The sequence below is a fragment of the Amborella trichopoda genome, chromosome 4 (assembly GCF_054954075.1).
Source record: "Amborella trichopoda isolate Santa Cruz 75 chromosome 4, AtrichopodaSantaCruz75HAP2 v2.0, whole genome shotgun sequence".
Taxonomy (NCBI): Eukaryota; Viridiplantae; Streptophyta; class Magnoliopsida; order Amborellales; family Amborellaceae; genus Amborella; species Amborella trichopoda.
In genome coordinates this window covers 56,186,568-56,210,740 of record NC_142339.1, presented here as the reverse complement: position 1 = coordinate 56,210,740, position 24,173 = coordinate 56,186,568, and the positions used below count along the sequence as shown (strand labels likewise).

Sequence of the window (24,173 nt, the reverse complement as noted above, 5' to 3'; positions counted from 1 at the left end):
TTTTTTTAAACCTTGATTTTTATCCTCTACAACCCATGCCTGTACACTTTTTTTTTTCTTTAAAGTGGGAGATAGGTTTAGAGAGCCAATTCTAAACCCATTTCCCACTTAAAAAAAATTTGGGTGGGTTCAAATGTTTAGTTGTGCTTTTTTAAGGGGTGATGGATTTGGACATTGGGTTTAGAACTAGCCTAAATTACAAAAAAAAGAGAGACAAAAATCGAGTGATTTAGACACCCTAAGACCTTGTATGTCGTTTGTATAAGGTTGAGGCCCTAAAGCAATCAATCTTAGCCTCCCTCTCTCCTTGCTCGTTGAACTCGTGATAAGGATTGCTGTAGGAAACATCTGAGAGTGAGGATCAAGAACCGATTCCTTTAACTTTCTTGGTGAATATTTAAACCGACTGGGCTTCAGGCAAAGTAACTATGGTTATGCAATACGAGTGTTCTTAACTTCGAGCCCTCAGCTCCATAGCTCTCTATGAACCTTACATCACCGCTCTCTCTTGATTATGCCACCCAAAACCCAAGTGACTGATTTAAGAAATCGAACTGCATTCTCACTGGTCTGCAAATAGTTCTTGAAGAAAAGAACGAGAGGGAGGATCCTTTTCCGTGCCATATGCACAAGAAAAGAACGGTTCGAAGAGACCTGAAGATCATAAACATCTTTCTTTCCAATTTAAGTTTATACTATGGATAGAGACACCTGAAGATCATAAACATCTTTCTTTCTAATTTAAGTTTATACTATGGATATTATTCACAGCAGTACCACTAAAGGTATTAACTTTTACGTCAAGCTTAGACAGACGCTAGCTTCTCAACGTATGATGAATTTATATCTTCACCAAAAGGGTTTGATAATATTTACCCCCACCTACTGTGAAACATTGCCAATGGAGTAATTTATGGTCCCTTGTCAAAGGGAACTTCAAAAAATTAATAAAAAGATGCAAGCAAACTAAAAAATCTATCACGAAGAAGAAACTTCAATTTGATGCAGTAGAAGGGACAAAATAATAAACATCTGAGGCCAATGACTCGTATCACAACTTTGTTAACTATCTAGAATATCACAAAATAATGAGGATCACACTGCACAATTCTTGAAAATTTTGAGAAGCCAATTGCAAACCACACATGATTTTCAGACTTGGATAGCTAGGCGGCTTCTAACCCCCCATTTCACCACTGATTCTCGTGTTCTCCTTGCTTGCGTTATAAATCCTCAATAAAAAGTCAGCTTCATCCCCAAAACCCAACAAATACTGCAAAAACTTCTCCTCTGTCAGTCCACAAATGCCTGATAATCCTATATCCTTTTTAACCAAATTCTTTGATTTCAAAGCCTGCAACACCTTATGCCTCGGAAGAACTCTTCCCTCAAAATCAAAACAAAGAAGAGAAGGGTGCAAAACCAAATAATCTTTATCGAAATTCAGTATGTTAATAAAACCATAAATAACCTTTTGCAACTTCTTCTCTGACATTTCCAGTAACAAAGGGTTCCTGATAAACACAGATAGAACATTTTCTTCTGACCACCCAAAACTCTCAAAGGTCTTCAGCTTACTCTGCCATGTATCCTTGCTCAGGGAACACATGCATAAAACTGCGAGAGAGAACACGTTACTCTGACAATCAAGTCCCAACTTCTTAATTTTTCCCAAGATCTCCTTAAACCATTTGGGTGCCTGTGTAAAACTGGCAGGCTTTGCCAACATGAACTCCTCTAATTGGGAGGCACCAACTCCATAGCTCAGCAGAGACCTTATGTTGGGCAACAATGCCTTCTTGGGGTTGGCCATAACATGCTGACTATGTCGTTTTAGAACACTCAAAATGTCTTCATTTGTTTTCAAAATACTCTTTAGAAAGAGCATGGACGGTTCAAGATGCTTCTTGGTACTACAGGTAATAAAAGCTGGATTTGAAGAGAGGAATATGCCAAGATCAGATCCAGAAAGACCCAAATCTTGTAGCAATTTGAATTTGGATTTTAGAGTTGTGGTGGTAAGAATTTGGGGAACCTTGGTGACGATATTAGAGATAAGGGTATCATGGAAACCACTGTTTTTGAGGAATTTTAACACAAAGAGAGGCCTTTTAGGGGATTTAAAGTGGAGAAATTGGTGAGATATTGAAATTGCCGCCTCCTCTGAAAGGTCAACTGAGTCTATCAGTTGTTTAACCCTCAAAGAAGCTGATGATAAGGCCATTTCCTTACTATTACAAGGAGGTGAGAGAGATGAATTAGAAGGAGACATTAAGTTTACCTCATCACCAGTGAGAGGAAGCGAGAGAGGAGAAGAAGACGAAGCCTTCGCCATAGCATCAATTTCATCATTTTCTCTATTTCCTTTAAAAATATTCAACAGGTACTCCTCTTGTTCCCCAAAACTGAATACATACTTCTGCAAGAATGACTCCTCCGAAATAAAACAAACATTTGATAAATTCACATCCCTTGTGAGCAAAGCACTTGATCTCAAAGCTTGCAACACATTAAACCTAGGAATCACCCTTTTCTCTAAACTATAACAGAACAAGACTGGGCGTGAAGCTAGGAAAGATTTATCATATTTGAGCTCATTGAGGAAGTAATCCATAACTTTCATTAACCTTTCCTCTGATCGGGACATCAAATATGGCGCCTTAGAAAACATAGTGAAGACCTCTCCTTTTGAAAAACCAAAACTCTCCAAAAGCTCAAGCTTAGCCTTCCATTTCTTCTCGCTCAACGAACTCATGGCATACATTGCATAGACAAACATCTTTGATTTTGGGTCACAACCCAACTCTCGAACTCTCTCTTCGATCTGCTTAAGCCTCTCAGTACTCTGATAGAAAAAACCTGGCCTGCTAAGCATGAACTTCTGGAGTGTCGGCCTAGCAATGCCACAGCTCTCCAAAAACTCCAAGTTGGGTTTCATTATATTCCCCAGAACAACCATCTTGTAGCGCTTACAGTGCTGTATAGCACTTAAAAATTCTTCATTGGTGTTGAAATAGCTTCTGAGGAAGAGGATGGATGGCTTAAGATGTTTATCCATGCTGTAGCACAAGATGAATGGGCTAGAAGAGAGGAAAGAAGCGAGTTCAGGACCCGAAAGACCCAAACTTTGGAGCAATTCGAATCTTGGTTTTAGGGTTTTCTCTACACTGCATTTGAGAACTTGGGGTCGTATCCTGATAAAATCATGAATGTGGGTTTCATTGAAACCAGAGCTTTTGAGGAAGTTTATTACAGAGAGGGGCTTTTCAGGGGTTTTCAAGTTACCAAGGTGGGAAGAAGCAGCAATGGCTGATTCCCTTGAGAGCCCAACAGAGTCTACAAGAAAATTAACTATACAAGATGAAGAAGACGGAGCCCAATAATTCGCGGAGGAGAAGAGAGAGGACATGGCCCTGAAGAAAAGTGTTGGTGGGGAGAAGGAAAAGAAAGTGGTATGACAAGGGAAAGGAGATAATGGGGTTTGTAGAGAGAGAAAGAATGGGGTTTTGCAAAAGACATTTACATTAAAAGGGCCCATAACACCATTTCCGAATAAGACCTCAAGGAAAAAACAAAGGAAATGGAAAGGTTACAGAGAGATTAGGGAAAACGTACCTAGTACAAGTTCATGAGGGTAGAAGAAACCCCCACTTTACACATACTCTCTCGCTGCAACTTTGCTAGTCCTCAGTTCAAAATTAAACTTGGCCAAGTTCTCTCTTTGCCTTTAAACGCAGGGTTTCTCTCTCTCTAAAACATTGGGATCGTGGAAGTATAGAGTAAGGTTCTCTTGAATAGGGGTGGCAAGGGGTCGGGTCCGCCTGGGCATAGACTCGACCCAGACCTAGAATCGACCCAGACCTAAATGTATTCAGGTCCAAACCTAGATCATACTCGTCCCCATCGAGTCTGATTGAGTCCAATGCCGCTGTTATGGTTTATTTATTTTTATAATACATACATCTATTGGCAATAACTTCACAATCACTAGCAATTAAATTGAAGAGATTGTACACAATGCAACCATCCATTGTAAAATCTCATTGTTTGGTTGTGTCACGATAAAATTTAATTTGAACTTTGAACTTGGTCAATGAAGTAAATGCAGCCACACAATTTCATATATAATAGTGAATATTAATTGTGACGGACTTGTACCAAAAGTAAATAGCCTCATTATATACTTTTTCTATATTTAAAGCCGTTTGATTTCTCGTTTAATAGTTAAAGATGACCATAAATTCTTATTGTACATGATTCTTAATACACCCAAACAAATATGAATTGAAGTATTTTATCACCAACAGTTTATGAGTAAAGGTTCGGTCCAATCAAAACCAGACCCACACCCACACCCAGACTCAAATAGTGTTTGAGTCATGGTTTTGGACCTAGACCCAACCTGCGAGTCTAAATGTTGGATCCATACATGAACCCGTGTCGGGTATGTCCGTTGGGTCCCAAGTCGGGTCTAGGTCCATTGCTAAAAAAATTTAATATTTTTAACTGGCAAAATTTTAAATTTTATCAAAAAAATTAATTGATAAACTCCGCCTTGTCCGGCCCTTGTTGTTATGCCGGTCCTAAGCCCAAGTAAACGAGGAGAGCTATGTTAGATTTCTTACAATGAGCTCCTTGTACAAATAGTTTTAATGTTGGAAATCTTACGATAAATTGAAAATTTATGTTGAACCGTAATTATAAATTGATTGATCAGATCTATAAACACTTGAAAATCTAAAAAATAGAAAGTCTACGTAACATGTTACACAAATTACATTATTTTTGGGACTTGAAACCCATTTCTCTCAAGATGATCAATTGTAAAGTTTTCCAACTTCAAAATACTCTACTGGATTTTTGAGATACACATTATTTCTAGTAAAAATTATGTATATATCCGTTATATTTATCGTTATTACAAAAATATCTTTTAGTTTCCGTTAATTTCATAATATTTTTTTAAAAAAAGACAAACCGCCTATTTTCGGTTTTTGAAAAACAGAAATATTGAAAATATTTTGATTTTTCAAAATCGAAATTACTAAATATTTTGATTTTAAAATAATTCAAAATTAATCCGAATTTTTATTTTTGTATTTTTTAAAAATCTGGTGCCACCAACGGCAGTCTTAATAAAATAATTAAATAAATATTGCGGCAATCAGAAAAGATGCATCGGAGAAGTCAGTGTGGACGTGGTGCCGGCAACCACCTCCATCAATCAAGCAATCTACATCCAGATCAATACACTCCATGTGTCACTCTCTCTCTACAGCCCAGCTCAAGCACCAAATATATTTCAGGCAAACTCTCATTTTCCAATGAAATTTGGGATATTTTGGGGATAATATTCACTCTCTCACTCTATTCTTATTGACAAAAACTTACATTTTCCGTCGCTCTCTAAACTCATCGCAGAGGATTTCTCAGTTTCTATTGAAACCAGAAGCATTTGGGAAAATCCCTCTCTCTGCTCTTCAGAATACCACTCAAACCTAAAATCCACTTGCACAGTAGTCTGCTTTCTTCTCTCTTTCCCTCCTAAACCTCATTGCAGAATCCTTACAAGTCTCTCTCTCTCTCTCCCTCAATCAACTCTGTTCCTGCAAAAACTCACGCATGGCACCTTTCCTTGCACCGGTCGTGCTTCTCTTTTCATGGGTTTTCTTCCTTCCCATTTCACAACCACCTCTCAAACCCATATCCTTAGCAGCTGAGGAAGTATCTTGAATGCCCACCAGCATTGAATGCCTGGAACACCACTGCTGATCTCTGCTACTCACCTTCTTCGTCCAAAGTAAGTATTGTCTGCAAAGACAACTCAGTCATCGAACTCGAGAGTTGTCTGCCAAAAACCAGTAAAGTATGAGGAAAGGGCTGCATTTTGGGTTTTCAAAAACTGAAATCAGGACCATGTTTTGAAAATTTGAAGTTGATAGTCTTATTTCTTTGCAAAAAAAAATGAAAAATGATCTGAACTTTACAAAATGAACATGAATGTAATAACAAAAAGTTTTAAGTAGTTTCATAATAACAAATATTTCCTTTTGGGATATCCTTAATGCTCTGAGTCAAGAAGCCGACTTTGAACTCCTGAAGTGGACTCGGATTGCATAAAAATTCCTTTTGGTGATATCCTTAATGCTTTGAGTCAAGAAGCCGACTTTGAACTCCTGAAGTGGACTCGGATTGCTTGGTGCTCCAATTTTTAAGACACTAACCTAAACCAATGGAATGGTTCACTATGCCACGAGATTGTTTACACGAAGATTATTTATCTTTTATACATGGTCCACAATCATTCGTGTCCCTTAAGTTTCACGATGGGTAGTTGTAAAAGTGTCATTAAATAAACACAAAACTCGAAAGAAAAAAATTCTTACATTTTGTGGCTCACCTCAAACCGTTTAATTTGACATTTAATGATTGTGACCACTATGTAAAAAAATATATATAATCTCTCTGTAGACTATAGTAATAAAATAGTGATTTGATCTCTCTTTTAGGTTGTGAAACTCAATTAGATTGAAGAAATTAAATATTTAGATTCTTGAATAATTCTAATTTTTTATTATAAACTTGAACATAGTAATAATATTTAGATTCTTAAATAGTTCTAATTTTTTATTAAAAACTTGAACATAGTAATAAAATAATGGCATATTTTTCAAATGGAAAGGTTTCTATGCTTCCCCTACAACATAGAAGATCTATGCTTCCCCTACCATCCAGCCGTCCAATTTTGATCAAGATAGCCACTCACCGTTTGATATTAGATCCGACGTCTCAAAATATTTTTTTTTTTTAGTTTTTTTTATACAAATTGTATGAATACAAAATTTGGTATGTGCCATTTTCTTATTGGAGCGCATCTATAAAAAATATTAAAAATAATTTTTCAATAAAATATAATAAATAAAATACCCCTTAAAATTTTTAGGGGTATTTTGGTTATTTTATTTTATTGAAAATAATTATTTTTAGCTAGTGCGAATATATAAGATTAAATGTCCAAAATTTGGTGTCAAAATGGTTTATACAAAAACAATTAAAAATAAAATAGTGTAGAGATGTGGCATTGTGATTAGGACAATCTTAACCTTCCATTTAGAATGGACGGTTGGAAGTATATAAGTTTCATAGAAAGCTTACCCTTTTTCAAATCGTACTATGACATTTTACATGTAGAAAATAAATGGTTTGATCTATCTCATAGGTCGTGAAACTCAATTAGAACGAAAAAACTAAGGATTTAGATTCTTGAATAGTTTTAATTTTTTAATTATAAATTTGAACATAAGAATAAAATAATACTTATTATTATTTATTGATAATATTATTATTATTTTATTTTGATTGCCTATATTTTATTTATTTATGCTATTGTCTCTTCTAGCTTTCTTTTGCTATTTTTCAATTGTATTATGCCTCTATTATGAAATAATATTTTAATTTTATCTTATAAATTATTTTTATCATATAACATAAAGCCCATCGATCTTAAATGCCAATGGAAAAAATGATTTTTTTTCCTTCTTGATTCTTATGTCTCAATTTCACCCTTTATGATTTTAACGACATTTTGTTATATTTTAATTTTTTATGAATATTTTAACATTACATTAGTTTTTTTTATGACAATAATAGCTTTCTCTAGCTATTTTCTAAATGTATTATTGCCTCTTTTGAACTCTTTATTAGAAAAAAAAAATTTAAATGGCAAAATTGAGATAGAAACAAAGTCGATTTATGCTACTAATATCATGAATTTATTTGATAGTAAATATTATTTTTAAAATAATAAAGATCATTTAAAAATCAATTAAATTATATAAATAAAACTAAGAAATAAATTTATGCAGGGTATATCCAATATATTAGTTTAAGACATTAGATCCTATTAATGTCTATATCTAGGCATACTCAAGAAGCATTAATCTTATTATAAACAAAAGAGTGATAAAAATTTATATATTAATCAATACTTAATTTCAAGAATAAGATAGGGGAGAGAGATTTAGGGGTGAGAGGTGAGATTAATACATATTTCTCTTCTTAATCCACATTTTATCTATTAAAAATAGACATGGGAAATCGTTACTTGACTGAGAGGGATAAATCGACTTTGTATCCATACTTGAGTGAATAAATCGACTTTGTTTCTAATATCAAGAAATGATGCTACTTATATCATGAATTCCATATATTGAAATTCAGATTTGATATATATGTTCCATAATAAATTACGAGTACACAATGAGTGACCAATTTCACTGCATTTTTCTCATATTTCCTTTTCTGTCAGGTGATGTTATACAAGAAAGAGAAAATAAAAAATGGAAGAAATGAGGATTATTAGTAATCTAAACCATTAGGGTTTGTTTGGCAAGAGATCGTAGGAAGCGACTCAGAGACTTTCTCGCTCCTCGCAAGGCTGCTTCAGAATCTGCCGCGCTATCATCAACAGTTCTCCCCTGCATAGTCTGCACTCTTCGAACAAGCTTTCGTAACTCCTGGAAAAAAAAATCCAAAAAGCAAACAACATATGTAATAAAATGAAAGCAAGGCTTTGACTAAGCACTCGAAACACAATAGAGGGATTCGACAATAGATGGTTCTTCAAGAGGCCATTTTCATGGTTAAATGTGGCCATTAAAAGTCATGCAAAGAGAACTTCACATCTGCATTTTGTTGATAGCACACCATACATTTTGGGGGAGCTTTAGGGAACCACTGCCACTTTTCGTGTGTGAAAATCCAAAAAGGTGTAGATACCACTTGATGCATAGCAAAAAGATGTTGCTAGTTAAATGCCAAAGTGGTTGCGAACAGAAAAAGTGTCAACTCAAACCAGATGATTTTCTTTTCCCGAGGTGCTTCATTTTAGGGATGACAGCTAGAGCCTTTGGACACAGATATTGAACAAGAAATATGAGGGACGACTATTTCGGGTAGGAAATGGTGAGAATAGCTCAGGGAACTTAAGGCCATCAACGGCCATATGGACAACCTTGAATGGGATTGATCATTGTTATTGGTGTGGAAATGAATGCGTGCTTTGGTAGAATCGGTGTTTTGGTGAAGAGACGTAGGAAGAGTATGGTCATCTAAGTGCCATGGTTTCTTGCTTGAAGGTACTGATGTCGTCTGGTGTTTCCTTCGGGTAGGACTTTTGGAGGAGGATGAAACTGTAGAACTTATGGGGTTCTTGAGTGAACTAGGATATCTGTATAAGAAAGTTACCAGAAAGTGAGCTTGTAGGAGAAAGAGACCTTGAGATACTTAACAGTTGCATTATGTAAAAATTCTTATGTAGAAGTGTCAGTCTGACCTTCTGATCCAATAAATGTTAAGGTTTCATGAGACTGCAACCTCCTATGGCTTTAACAGGAGTTCAAAAGCCCAACATATGTGCCATTAAAGGAAGAAGCTAAATACACATAGCAATCTTTTTGGCACATGTCTATGATTAAAAATCAGTTTCTAGCCCTCTCTCCTAATTAAGCAGGTCTGTTTCCAAGTCACTATCTGGTTGTGAACAAGACCCTGCTTACCTATACATTATAATCACATGATATGCAGAGGTTGAAAGATATAAATGGGTCTCTACAGGGGGTTATACGCACATACAGAATGTGAGCAGGATGATTAACAAGAAATTGTTTTGGTCTCCACTATGCTAGCATATTCTTCTGTTGTCTTTTGTTTTTCTAAAGCCTCTCATCATTTTTAATTATAAGGAGCCTTGAGCCTAAGAGAGGACATGAATGGCTATCAACCCATCTTGAGATTTTCTTCTAAAACTGAACCATAAAAAAACACTAATAAAATGAAACACAAATACAAAACTGCCATCTAATTTACCCAAGAAACTGGTGCAGGAATCTTGGAAATGGATCTTGTGCTTCACAAGTTGTGAAAGATCCTTTGCTAGTCGACTACAGTTTGTTAATTTCATAAGATGCTTTGGAGGGGACTCACCCACTTGTTGAGTGCCTACTGAAATTTTGCACATGCTATTGTGGTGGCCTCATGGTTTATTTTAAATCATGATCCTAGAGAAGCACACTCAGTACATCGTGTGCGTCTGTGTGTAGATGGATATACACAAAGATTCTTGACTAGTATCAGGAGCTCAACCTGGTAAGAGCTGGATCTTGAAGGTGAGGCAAGCCTTCGTTCTTCGGGTTCACTAATGCCTTCAGTTCACTAACACATTTTACAAGACTTCTTTTTGATAATATGCATTTTACAAGTTTAATTGATTCTATTGCTCTTAAGATCCTACAGCAAGCAATTTCTTAAAGAGGGATGTGGCTTTCAATTTGTTTTATTCTTCTGTAATGTATGCACCGTTGCTCCAAAACTGAGACAGGACATGGTACAAGTCGGTTTGGCAGGTCCCAAGTTGGTTCAGTAAGTTGTGTCTTTAGAAAACTAAATCATCATATGTATTTCTAGATGAAATATTATCCAATATTGTTTTGGTAATGTTCTCTTTTATCTTTTATTTTCTTCACTCGTAATTTAGCATTTTGTACAGTGCAAATCTGTCACCAGCATATGCTCAACAAGGTTTGTACAAGGATCTCGTTTAGATTTGACTATGCCACATATATGACACGAAGTTTTTCATTCCTTGATACCATCTATGAAAAAATATACACGGTCACAGGATAACACGATGTTCCAATATACCTGACGATCAAAATCAACATCTTGAACTGAATACACTTCATTAGTGATGGATGAATTCTTGTTAATTAATCCTTGAAACCATCTGTCAGCCAGTTCTATATACTTCGGGTGTGCCTGCAAAAGTGTGTAACAAGAAAAGTAAATACCTAAAATCGTATCTTTTTTTCCTTTTCTTGATAATTAAAGTCTAGAACTTCCTTGTCTTCTAGATCATGCAAGTACTACATTGATGCTCAACCATATAGATAACCAATGTCTTTATCAGTAATTTCAACTCTTCTTCCATTGTGTTCATTTAATGAACAATGTGCTTCAAGCTAGACTAATAAGAAAAGCATTCATACCAAAATAAACAAGAAAAATAACATGAGAATTATCTCTATTTTTCCACCTCCTCTTCAATATCAGTTTCCTCTTCCTCATCTTCTTCCTCTTGTATTTCCTCTTCATTTACAATGGTTTGTGTCCTTTGACCAGACAAAGCGTGTAGTTTAGCATGGTCTCCATCTTTCGTGGCCTGGATGAGATTTTCCATTAGTTCAGGTTGCACATTCCGGAGAAGTCTTCCTGGTGTACAAATTATCCAATTTCCCATAAAATAAACAAAATTATTCAAATGTCTCTTGGAAAAGCATCTTAGAAGAGAAACATAAGGACAAATACTTATTAAAAAGGAAAGGATGCCAGCCCGATAACATAAATCACATCTATTTCCATTCAAACCACCAAACAAGGAAATACCTGATGATAAAATTCCCACTTCTTTTTGACACTTAAGTATTTTAAGTCCAAAACATATGTAAGACATATCGGAGCGATAACATTTTTAATCAGTATCCTTATACTATGGGGTTTTGGTCAACCGCAACAAACTACAGGATTTGAATCTTACATAATATTTTAAGGTATTGTAATTGATTCCTTCTATAAATCAGAGATCTGAATTTATTATTTTGTTTGTATGGAAATGGAGAGAGAGAGAGAGAGAAAGAATGTTTGTGTATTATTTTGTTTGTTTGGAAATGGAGAGAGAGAGAGAGAGAGAGAGAATGTTTATGTTATTATTTTGTTTGTTTGGAAATGGAGAGAGAGAGAGAGAGACAGAGACAGAGAGAGACAGAGACAGAATGTTTATGTTAGTATTTTGTTTGTTTGGAAATGGAGAGAGAGAGAGAGAGAGAGAGAGAGAGAGAGAGTCTGCCCCATACCTATGTAATTGAATTGTCTTCGTTTTCCTTCTCTGACATCAGGGCCCAACCTCTACAAGAAAGCATGGTTTTTAAAATAGATATCTACTAAAATGAAAAGAAAAGGGAAGAAAACACAAGAAATGCTGGGAAGGAACATATAGGACCTTCACTAACATGATAGCATCATAAATTTCTAGCTCAAGACTAGCTGCCCTGCAAAAGAACAACACCGTATGCAAATGATCAAGTAGAACTAAGTTCATATATCAGAAAAATAAAAGAAAATATTAGTGCAGCATTGATAATATATTTTCCATGTTCTAATTACCAACAGAAAAGGATACTCTACTCAAAACCAACACTAAATAAACCACAATAACAATGTCAATAAAAAAAAAAAGTGATTGTTGCGTCAACAAAATTTGTGTAAATTTTCACAATTATGCAACTCTAGAATTGAACCCATGTATCATCATCATCGTCAAAGTGCTTTCCCAATTCATTGGGGTAGGCAGAATTGAACCCATGTATGACACTAAAATAAGGAAACCAAGTTCACCAGTTCCAACAAGGACAAAACACCATGAATTCTTTGGGTATCAAACTCTAGAAGTTTCAACAATTCAGTGCCTAGCTCCCAATTTATGCGACTCAAAACAACAAATCCAGTAAATTAGTTCATGATTTCGGGTTAAACAAAGAATATCGCAAAAACAAAAATATGAGTAGCCTTCAACCATTAGGCCACCAACTCCCAAGAGAAAAAGATAATCAATTCAGAAAACCAAATATAAACTAAACTGAGGGTCCGTTTAGATGTGAGCTAAGGGTAGACTATTTTGCCTAAAATTGATATATCTTGCATAATATTATTCTCTTAGTTGTTTGGCAGGTACTATAAATTCTCCATAATATTATTTGGGTAGTGGTTTCGTGCCATGACCGAATAGTTTGCATATTGAAAACCAGTCATGGTTCTAACCTTTGAAGCTCCATTCTTGTCCATTCCAAACCCAACACTCACTCTCTTGTTCTTCTGTCTCTGACTCTGAAACTACCAAAATCTTCATCTTCTCTCAGCATCACATAGCCCCATTTTCCCCTTCTATCTCCCTTTCAAAACCAAATAAAGAACCCCAAATTCTCCCGCAAACTTCTCCGCCCAATGCAATTATTCATTTTCAAAATGTTATATAATGTTGTAGCGATAAATTCAGGCCAATTGGCTAAAAATCCAGTGCCAACCTTCATGCCCCTACTGGATTTCAGGATTTCGATTTTTCACCAAAATACTCTATTCTTCTTCTGCAAATTCCAACATAAATTTGATATCATTCACCCCCATTTGATTGGTGTTAGGTCCCTGCAACCATTCAATCAAGGGCTTCCAACTACAAGTGATGTAGGGTTTGTTTAGGATTTTGTTACTTTAGGACAACAATCTTGAGGTCCAAGAAGAGGGTATGCTTGATGGGATCTGAGAAGGGGGAACTTGGGCTTCATCTAATAAGAGGGAATGGAGGTCAATTCTATTCATTGAGCTCCGATAAGGAGGTATTGGAGCTCTCTCCAATGATTCCGTTGGAGCTCTACTTAATGAGCTTAGAAAAGGTCCTATAGGAGCTTTCCTCCATGAGCCCTGAGAATAGGGGATTGGAGCTATTATCCTATAGCTCTGAGCAGGGGGGAGCGAGGAAGAAGGGGTTTCTTGGAGAGTTATGCAACTTCAATCGTGATTTGGCATTAAGATCAAAGAATTTGAGATGAAGAAGAAGAATGTGCCAATCTCCTACCTAATTCAAGCCATGCAACCAGAATTGGCAGCATTGGTAAGAGAACTAGAGTACTAAAGGTTTTTCTGCTGCTCTGCTGCTGAAAAATGAGATTGTAGCTAGGATCCGTAGTCGAAGATTCTGAGGTTAGGGCTATGAGTATGCGAGGGAAAGAGAAAAGAGAACGTTTGAGGATGAAGAGAGAGGAGATTATGAGAAGGGGAGAGATGTTCTGAGAAAGAGAACTTGGTTCGCTGAACAAAAACCCCAACAAAAAAGGATAAAGTTATGTTGAAATAGGTAAAAGCAAAATTTTGAAATAGATTATGGTCTGTTTGGATGCACCCATTTTAACTATTAATGCACTGTCACATTAAAAACTCTCATTATAAAGATTTATTTGTTCTTCTGTGGTATTTGTTATGAATTTATTTATTTGTTAAATTTTCGTTTGACTTCCATATAATATTATATATATATATATATATATATATATATTTATTTATTTATTTATTTATTTATTTATTTGTTTATTTTTTTTTATTTTTTTTTTAAAAAAGGTGTTTCTGCTTCATTTAATAAAAAGGTGTTTCTACTTCAACCGCCCACCTTCCCGCTTTCCCCCACATCAATTGTGGCTCAGACTTGGTACTCTATCGCACCCCCTAAAGTCCAGGTTTTCCATTGGATAGTTTTATCCGAAAGGGCCTTGACAGTTGACCAGCTTCAAAGGATAGGCCTGCCCAATCCTAATGGATGCGCAATGTCTACTGCTGATGAGGAAAGCAGTGCCCAGCTCTTCATTCATTGCCTCTGAATCAGGAAATTTCGGATGCTCTCCTTCAGCTTTGTAAGTGGCAGTGGGTAACACCTTCGTCTATCCCTATCCTTTTCAAATCGCTAAAACCATTCCCTTGGCCCAAATCTGGTATCCTCCGGTGGAAGGCATCAGTCGCAGCAACCCTCTGGACTATCTGGCTCAAAAGCAATAACCGGATATTCAAGGGGGAAGGACGCTCACCAGAATCCTTGTTTGACAATGTCAAATTTCTGGTGATTTTCTGGGCTTCCAACCACAAAAGATTTAAAGGTGTCCACCATTGGGCCTTTGTTCAGAATTGGCATGCATTACACCCTGTGTTTCCTTATGGATACCTCCTCTCCTTGGGCAAACCAAACTCAATTTTGATGGTTGCTCTTTAGGCAACTCTGGCCCTGCAGGTCTAGGTGGCATCTTTAGGGATCATGAGGGCAACACCATTGCCACTTTCTCCAAACATATCATACATTTGGATTCTCAAATGGCCGAGGCCTTAGCCTTCTCGAAGGCCTCAAACTGTTCAACCCTTAGTGGGGCCAGACTTTAGTTGTAGAGGGGGATTCTAAGAATGTAATTTGGTGGCCTCAGTTGCTTCCCCATGCTCTTGGTCTCTTGCTCATGTCTTTGATGAAATCACTCGCATTTGAAGGCATATGGACGTCTAATAGAAGCATGTTTTGCGGGAGGCCAACGCAGAAGCTAACTCTCTTGCTAAGGATGGAGCACATGGCAATTACTCGTGGCAGATTCCTCAGCAGCAGCTAGAGAGAATTTTTGGTATCTTTGTGTTGTCTACACACTGTCTCGGTGTTTTTTGTATAGGGCAGCCGTTAATATGGTTTGCCTTTAGTTTCCTTTTGTATAGCGCTACCACTTAGTGGGTAGCTTATTTTTTGTATAGTGCTCCCGAGGCGTGGGATGCCTATTTTTTGGACCACTTGTATTTCCCTTTTACGAAATAGAATAGAACAATTAACAGATTCAAAAAAAATAGAACTTTCATTTTTTGACAAGGATTAATGGTTTGGAGAACAAGCCCTTTCTGTCTAAACAGAGGAAGCTCTCTTCTTCTCATGATCTCCTCTTTCTATCAACCCTCAAATCCTCTCTCTCCCCCCATCCTACAACCTTAACCCTAACCCCCGAGTTAAGGGCCATGGATCCCTAAACAGAATCTCATTTTTGGCAACTGAAATAAAATGCCTTTGCCTTAATTCTCCATACATCAATGATGCCTCCTCTGGTTTCATAATCTGATTTAGGTAGGAGACAGACTCGATCTCTTCGTTTTCATTTCAAATCCCCCAATCTCATTGGCCTCGTAACCACTGAAGTTGCAAGTCTCTCCCATACTCCCTTCTCAAAACTCCCCATTGCCATTCTCATAACTCTGGGAGAAGAGCTCCAATTTTCTCTTTTCAAAGCTCAAGGAGAAGAGCTCCGTTGCGATCTTCACAAAGCTCATTGAGTAAAAGTCCAATGGCCTCATTAAGAAAAAGCTCCAATGCCTCTTAGCATAGCTCAACAAGTAGAGCTCCAATTCCCTCTCCTCAGAGCATAGCCAAACTCCCCCAACCTATGATCCCATCAAGCAAACCTCCTCTTCAGGCCCCTCTTAACTACCCTTCTCTATCCCTTTGCCCCTCTCGCAATCTTTTTGTAGAGTTACATACGGAACGATCAAGCTGACCCCAAATATTAGGGAAAAGGCTCTGGTGATGATGACATGCGGAATGATCATGCACATGGAGAAACACACACTGAGCACAAAGAAAAATATAAAGGAGCTTTGAGAAACAAACTACTGCTCGATAAACATCATACGCCCACCAACATAAGGTTGTAAAAAGAACACCATGTATGAAAACACAAGAGAATATTAGAAATATGAAAACACAAGAGAATATTAGAAAGAGAAAGAACGCTTTCTTTCATACACTCATCCACTTTCAAAGTACACCATAGTTACTTACGCAGTGGAAGTGTTATGGGCCCATAACCCACAAGGCCTAGGTTTGTGATTTTGGGCGCTTGACTTGAAAGATTGGATCATCAAAACCAAATGAAACACAACCGACATGGCAGAAAACATGAGTTTGATGGCCGGGATCAAGAAGCTCGGGAACCATAATTATGTTGATTGGCGATCCTGCGTGGAGTCATATTTGCAGAGGCAAGATCTCTAGGAGACGGTGAATGGCAAAGACACTGTCCCACCAGTAGCAGAGGTTGCAAACGGAAAGGCCTTGTGTAAGTGGAAGATCCAAGCAGGTAAGGCACTTTTTTGTGTTGAAAGCCTCCATGCACAAAATGTTGATGGACCACATAAGGGATGTGAAGACACCGAAGGAGGTATGGGATGTGTTCTCATCATTGTTCTCGCAAAAGAACACACAGCCCTATTGCAACTGTTGCAGAATGAGCTCAGTTCATTGACATAGGGTTCTCTTTCAGTTTCTCAGTATTTTATGAAAGTTAAGAACCTGTGCAACGAGATCTATCAACTTGATATGAAGTCACAAATCAGTGACAGCCATATGGGGAGGTTGATCATCCGTGGGTTAAGATTGGAGTTTAATAGGATTTGACCGCGACTCAAGGTTGGTCCACACAATCCATGTTGGTTGAGTTAGAGAACCTCTTAGTAAATCAAGAGGCTCTAGCAAGACATATGGCGGGGCTCTTTGTGAGAGAGAGTGAGGAGGCATTCACGGCTAACTATTAGAGACGGTGGAGGAAAACAAAAATCAGGCCCGAGGTTGGATTCACACATAGAGGAGGAGAACAGCATTGGGTCGCAGGATAAGAAACAGAAAAATATTTGCTATCACTATAGAAAGCAGGGCCATTTTGTGAAACACTATAGAATGCCGCGGAAGACAGAGAATGGGAACATTGTGACAGATAACACAGTGTGATTCGCAAAGTGATGATGGTGACTAAGATGCGCAAGTGGGATTTGTGCAGGTTGTCTTGGGAATTCATCATGAAAGGCAGATTTCCCTTGCTTTCACTGTATCGGAGAACATGTGACGGGGACCCCAAAACTTCGTGTGGCTGTGAAAGCTCAAGGGCAATCATGCTGTAGTGACGGCGGACAACTCGATGCTTCCCAATGTCAATGTGGGTAACGTGCATGTTAATAGATGGGGTGACAGTGGAGAGACTATCCAGGAGGATGTGTATCATGTCCCAAGCATGACAAAGAACTTAGTATGGGTACCACATATCATGGCTGCGGGACACAATATGATGTTTGGATCCGAAGATGTGAAGGTGTTCAAGAAGGTGAAGATCGAAGAAAACCTGATCATGTATGGGTGGCAAATGGAGGCGGTATACGTTCGGTATGTGGGGACTGCATAAGTCAATAAAATCTGCTAGAACGAGATGTCAGACTAGTGGCATGTCTTCTTGCTCATGTTGCATACGACAAGTCACATATAATGTCAAGGCAACAACTTATGAAGGGGGCCTCCACAATTTGAGAATTGGCATGAAACAGTGTGTGCAGGCTGCTAATATGGAAAAGAACACCAACAACCATTCCCTCTAACAAAGTCCTTCTCAAAGGTTCCACTGGAGATGGTCCACTCCGATGCATGCAGGTTGATGGGACGCCAGTCCACTACAGTGAGAGTAGGATTTGGAATGGAGGATAATGGAGCATTGAAGATTAGGGTCATCACCAACTTTCAATATGCATTGTTTAGGGTTAGGGTACCAATATGGGGCACCTACCACACAGCTGACAAAAGTAATATTATACAAAATATATTAATTTTACACAGAATAGTCTCCTCCAAAAAAAATTAATTGTCATCCAAAACAGGCCCTTAGGTTATATGCAAATCAAACAAAAATTCTCACAAATAAACTTATAAGGGACACTATCAAACAACAAATAACTATGTGTAACAGGTATTTTTACGTAAGAGTGAATTATTTGTGATAACTGGTGCATCCAAGCAGGCCCTCAAATCACAATGTTACTCAGAAAAAGAAATAAAGAATAAATGTTACGTTTTTCTCCCGATTAAGTAAACTATAGTAGATTTCCACCATCACACCAGTGATTCAAAAATAAAATCTTATTTGAAACACCAAATATAGATATACACCGTTCACAATATTAATCCAAAAAAAGAAAAGCAAATGCCCACTACCTAAAACTTCAACACAATCGACAATTCACCACAAATTTCCAATTCATTGTGTTAAGAAAACCACTTAAATAGACTGAACCAGTTCAGGATTTAAAAAAGCGTGAATTTTGAAATAATAAAACATGCATAAGCGTTCCAGCATTAGGGGCCTAAACTCCTAAGCCAAATCATATTATATCAACCATTTCACTGTAACTCCCAAAATCCCATTTCAAAAACACACATGGCCAGAATAGAAAATTTAACCAAGAAAGAAAAAACAAAAGGAAATTTTGAACTCAATGGATTATTGATGAGTGAGAGCATAAACTGAAATAAAATCCTATATGACACATGATACAAGATAGAGATAAAGGTAGAGAGAACGAGAGAGGACATGAAGAGTACAGAAACAAATCTAAAATATGAATAGATTTACACCATTAAAGACTCCTAAATGCCAATATTTTTCTGTTTGCAACATCCCCACTAAATAAAAATGACAAAAAAAAAAATATCTGACAAAGGAATTAAAGGAGCATAAGCACCTAAGAATGAGATTGATCTGAGGAGGAGAAAAATCTGCAAGTTCCATTCCCCACTGCACAGCCCGTCGAGCCTCTCGTTTCTTTTCATTCCTGCTCTTCTTCAAAGGACTTTCGAAAACCACTTCTTCAATGTCAGATTGAGGGAGCCTCAATCCATGGATTTTGAAATGGGTCTCCCTGGTTTGAGATTTTGATGAAGAGTAATCAGTAAAGAGAATTGGAGAGGTAGAGATTTTTCTATGTAAAGAAGGCAATGGAAAATGGGTTTTTCCATAGACCAAGAGGAAGAGCAGCTGGTCTTTCTGAAACAATGGCAAACGTCTCAGAGGTGAGATGTAAGCCATTGTTGCGGGTTTTAAAGCCGCGATTTCAAACCCGAAAAACCTATTCATTGGGACGAGAAAAAGCCATTGTGGAAGAGGCTTTCATCGCTGCAACGCTCTCTCTCTCTCTCGCCATTTTGTTCACAATGCATTGCCCGATAACATTTTCGCACACCTCGTTTAATAACTCTGCAAATTTTTCTCACTCATCAACTCCAGACTGCTTTCTGAACAGTGGGAAGTAGCGTATGGTGAATACTGAATCTAAACCGACTAAACGATGCAACTTATCTGCTAAATAATGGACAAAGTGTATTACGGGCAGCGAATAGTATTCGAGTCTATATTTTGTACCCAGACCCGACGTTTCGAGTTCCAATTTTAGACCCATGCACAGACCCGAGGTTGTAGGTTTGTGACACTTGTTTTCAGTGTGTGAAATAGACGGTCTAGATAATACGTTAAATTATGTATTATTTTTAAGACTTAAAATTCTAAAAATTTTTTTACAATCTTAGTTGTCAAGGAGGTGAGACTCTAATTATTTTGATAGCTGGTTGCAGCCCCATCAAAATATCTTTCTTCTAAATTTCTCGGTAGTTTGTAATGGCTATGCATAATGTTAATACTATTTATAAAAATAATGCCAGACGTCATTATAGTCCCCCGGGAGCACAATGTCTATCCTTTGGGTTGAGCTCATCTAGGATCAATTTTAAGACTCTAATTTTTGGGGATGTAACATCTTCAACCTATACATCAACCTCAACAAAAAGAGTCTCCTAATTACAGCATCCATGCACTTGAAAAAAATGAAATCTCAAGATTGAATAAGACAGTCCAATTTATTAGAGGTGAGGTGAGATTTAAGTATCATAAAACTCAAATTCAAATGTTTTTCTTTTGAAAATAATTCGGTTCTCAAAATTATGGATTAAAAAAAAAAAACCTCCCGAACGGGTAGGTCCTCTGAGGGAGTTTTTGCCTTTCCTTCTTCAGGAGGGTTTGAAAAATTATGAGTCACCGATCCAGCTTGGATTTGAATTCGTCGAGTTACCTGGCCAACTTAAAAAATTGGCCCCAATCCCTCTAATTTACCATATTCCGTATTTTATTTTTTCTAATATTTATTTGACAATTTAAATCATAAGTCCTTAAAAAACAATTTAAAATTGGGCTATGTTCAACTTTTTGTAGAGGTGCCGTAAAGGACATAATAGGTTCGTAGCTATGCCAAATCCCCACAGTCCAAGAAAAAATGACGGTGCTGAACCTATAGACGAAAATACTGTTCAATTTCATGTTTCTTTTATTTATTTATTTATTTTGCTAAAATAACAATCCTGCCGATCTATACCGGTCCAGTGGAGGGCCGGTTGATCCTTCATTTGAAAGTTTCATCAGCTTCTATATTCATGGTGCCTGTTTGAACTTTGATATCTTTGAATTTGTCAAAAGTTGATGTAAGTTGCCACATGATTACTTGTCAATGTATGATGTAAGGTGCTAAAAGGATTACAGTATCTTCTTTGCTCCATCCATTGACAGAAGCTCCTTCTTTAATGGTTTTCTTAGTTATTCTTGCGAGTATATGAAGAACTCGTAATACTGCTCTTGGTTCTGCTTCATTGATGCAACAGATATCACATTATCCATAGTAAGTTCAGAATAAAATTAAAATTTTCCGGGTTCGAAATTTTCCAGCCGTATATATTTCTTCTCGTTCTTCACTGCTGCTAATTAGAGAACATATCTTCTTGATATTTCTCATCCCTTTTCATGAGATTCAATTCAAATCGATATTTCAACCAAATCCTATCTATTTTGAAGGGTGCAGCCAAGAAGTTTTTGGGTTTCTCGAGAGTGCAACTAAAAAAGGAGAAGCATATGTGGGAGTGTGCTCACATGAACCCACCCACTTAAAACTTAGTTTTAAGATCGAGTTAGGGGTATTACCATTTCGAAGAAAGCGAGACCATTTCATACCTTCAAATTTGAAGTTTTACGTATTGTAGGTTTCTGCTAGAGCTAGGTTGAGCTCCAACTAAGTCAAGCTCTCGGCCTCTGGCCAAGTAGAGCTCCGATCAAATAGATTTCCGACCAAATAGAACTCCAGTCAAATTGAGCTTTGGCAAAACAACTCTGTTTGGATAGAAATTGATTCTAAGTAAAAACAACCTACAAAAATACAAATTGTTAGATCACTAAAACTTCGACATGTATCACATGATTCAAGTGAATAGATTTTTTCTTTTAGAAAAAATCTGCAAAATACAATTTTTAGACCATTAAACTTCAGCAGGCATCACATGATTCAAGTGAATAAATATTGGAAAAGATAATCCGAGGTGACTCATCATTTAACCTGATTTACAAATGAAAATGGAGCTTATTTAAGTGAACAAAAATTCATTTCCAACCAGTGATTTGGAACATTCATCCCACAAATTTGTATCGAATCATCAGATCTATGATCCAGATCCATCTAAATCAGTGATCCATAAAATATCTAAAATACAACATGGTTTTATAGGGTACGGATTTAAGGGGAGCCTAATAAAATATTAGATAGGCTTTAAAAAAAAAAAAAGTATGATCCACCGGGACCAGCAGCATACCAAATCCTAGTTGGCTGATCCAAATAAAACATCGCCAGGCTTTAAAACATTGGTTCTATAACTTGAAAGCTTGGATATGCCCGAGTTTTTTCATTTTTTCATTCTTGTGGATAAATTACCACCCACCTGAAAATAACCTAAAGAGAATTTACAAACACCAAAAACTCAGCACAAAAAAGGAAAAAACTCAAGCTGAAAAGATGCTTGTCAAAAGAACTAGAATAGCAATATGGACCAACCTCAATTGGATTTTACTTTATATCACTCCTTGAAAACTTCTCTTGCTTAGCAAACGACTTCGATACCAATTTACAGGGGAAAAAGTTTATATAAGGTTGTAACTTATACTATTGAAGAAAGTTGCGCCTTAAAAATCCTCCAGAGTCTAGATTATTTCGAGTTGGAAAGCTATCAAATTGATCATCTCCACTTCGTGATATGCGGATACGGAAATAAATAAATAAATATTAAAAGTAGTGCATCGTGTAACAAGTTATTTGGACCGTATATTTCAAGATTTTCAAGTGTTTATGGATCTACTTGATTCAAATGTTAAGTTTTATAACTAGGAATAAAAATATATTTTGAAGCCATCATAAGGTTTACGATACTAGAATAAGCCTCACCCTTACTAAAATCATATTAGTTTCACAACCCGGATTGTTGGGATGGTTTATCCATCCCACAGACCCATGTCGGATTGCCAATCTGAATCGGTTTGAATCGCAATCTAGAAAATATCAAAAATAAAAGAAAAGAGGAAAATTTCGAATAGGAGTTTATGGGGTGGGGGGATTTAGAGGGAGCTAAGAAAACTTTAGATAAAAAAGAAAAAGACAACAAATATGGTAGGGGGATTTAGGTGAGAACTAGACTAGTGTGTCATACCTTCCGGGACCAGTTTGGTCCCAAATGATTCACTATCTAGATCGACGATTCGTAGTCTAGATTGCCGGATTTGAAACATTGCATATAATAGCTATAACTTAAATAAGCCAATCAATTGATTTTTTCCTCTTCGAATAATCTAAATGAGGACCTTAGCTTCTTTTCTCACTAATCGCCCTGACCTTTTGAGGCTACTTACCTCCAAGTCTTACCATCAATCATGTATGTGTACTCCCTAAACCAATGGCACCAAGACCAGGCCGGCTCGTGTAACTGGTCAGACTATCAACAGTGCCTTTGTCATTCTAGTTCAAAGGAAAAATTAATTGCAAATAGATCAAAACCAATGTTTAGCCAGTTTTAGATGCTTGACTGACCAATCAATTAGTCCAACAAAACAAAGTTAGACAACTTTCTTTATAATAAATTTTATATATCTTTTTTTTTAAAAAAAAAAAATTCCAATCCAACCAATTCAACCGACTAAAACTAGTCGGACAAAGCTGCTGGTTAAAAATCATAACTAGGTCATGACATATTCACCTGTTTAATAAGCAAATAAGTAAACAAAAGGGATTGTTAATTCCACCTCAACATGAAGGATGAAGTTCGGCTTAAACCAAACGAGAGAGAGAGAGAACACTGATACAGAAATGGTACATCAAATTCATAGAAATCAAGAGTATATAGTAAGAAGTCATACACCAAATTGATATAAAATGGCTTAGCTAGAGTATCATAAAAAGGGGTAAACAAGAACATTCCACCACATTTCCTCTCTACTGTAAAATCTAAGACCGAGAGAGAGGGAGAGAGCATTTCCACCAAAGTTGAGGGAGACCAAGAAAAAGAAATCAAGTTTTACTGGACTACTACCACTGCAATACTCTTTGTCCATGTCCATCCCCACCATAGCCCACCCTCTCCACCATAAACCCCCCCACCCCTCCTCCCCCAAAACCACCCTGAAAACTTCCTGTCCTCCCCTGAACCTCACCATTTCTCGATTGAAAATCACCACTGCTCTCATCGAAAACCAGCGACGGGGTTCCCCCACTCAACTTTATCACTCTCTCTCCCTCTATGTCTCTATATTTATTCAGATAAGCTTTTAAAGGGGCCACATAGTTCTCGAAGCCAAGAGTCGTCATGGCCCATATGAGATCAT

At 37.0% G+C, this 24,173-nt stretch overlaps 2 protein-coding genes and 1 long non-coding RNA gene across 9 annotated transcripts; all 3 read right to left on the bottom strand.

Annotated features, from left to right (window-relative positions):
* Window positions 1-976: 976 nt before the first annotated feature.
* Window positions 977-4,026, bottom strand: LOC18422349 (uncharacterized). Its single transcript, XM_006827024.4, has one exon. The coding sequence runs from the start codon at window positions 3,536-3,538 to the stop codon at window positions 1,178-1,180; it is 2,361 nt and encodes a 786-aa protein (XP_006827087.2). The 5' UTR covers window positions 3,539-4,026; the 3' UTR covers window positions 977-1,177.
* A 1,274-nt stretch (window positions 4,027-5,300) lies between these two features.
* LOC148782619 (uncharacterized) lies at window positions 5,301-6,297 on the bottom strand. Its single transcript, XR_016054957.1, has 2 exons — window positions 6,088-6,297; window positions 5,301-5,848 (listed from the first exon to the last, which is right to left on the bottom strand). It is a non-coding gene; the product is annotated as an uncharacterized LOC148782619 (long non-coding RNA).
* A 1,910-nt stretch (window positions 6,298-8,207) lies between these two features.
* LOC18422352 (kinesin-like protein) lies at window positions 8,208-19,788 on the bottom strand. 7 transcript variants are annotated; one of them, XM_020666228.2, is made up of 7 exons: window positions 19,675-19,788; window positions 19,177-19,353; window positions 12,056-12,104; window positions 11,910-11,961; window positions 11,093-11,268; window positions 10,702-10,815; window positions 8,208-8,516 (listed from the first exon to the last, which is right to left on the bottom strand). In XM_020666228.2, exons 2-7 carry the CDS (start codon window positions 19,221-19,223, stop codon window positions 8,367-8,369), a joined length of 588 nt encoding a protein of 195 aa, XP_020521887.1. In that variant the 5' UTR covers window positions 19,224-19,353; window positions 19,675-19,788; the 3' UTR covers window positions 8,208-8,366. The 7 variants fall into 7 exon arrangements, 4 of the variants coding, with proteins under 4 accessions (XP_020521887.1, XP_011621777.1, XP_088722004.1 ...); XR_016054954.1 differs by having other exon boundaries at window positions 11,093-11,218; window positions 19,177-19,689; XR_016054955.1 differs by having other exon boundaries at window positions 12,066-12,104; window positions 19,177-19,689.
* Window positions 19,789-24,173: the final 4,385 nt, after the last annotated feature.

Coding starts and splice junctions, on each gene's coding strand:
- LOC18422349 (XM_006827024.4), bottom strand. CDS start 3,538: ATGGGCCCTTTTAATGTAAATGTCTTTTGCAAAACCCCATTCTTTCTC.
- LOC18422352 (XM_011623475.3), bottom strand. CDS start 19,568: ATGAATAGGTTTTTCGGGTTTGAAATCGCGGCTTTAAAACCCGCAACA. Junction 11,962..12,055: donor ATGCTATCATGTTAGTGAAG/GTCCTATATGTT, acceptor GCTTTCTTGTAG/AGGTTGGGCCCTGATGTCAG. Junction 10,816..11,092: donor AAACTGATATTGAAGAGGAG/GTGGAAAAATAG, acceptor ACACTTTTGCAG/GCACACCCGAAGTATATAGA.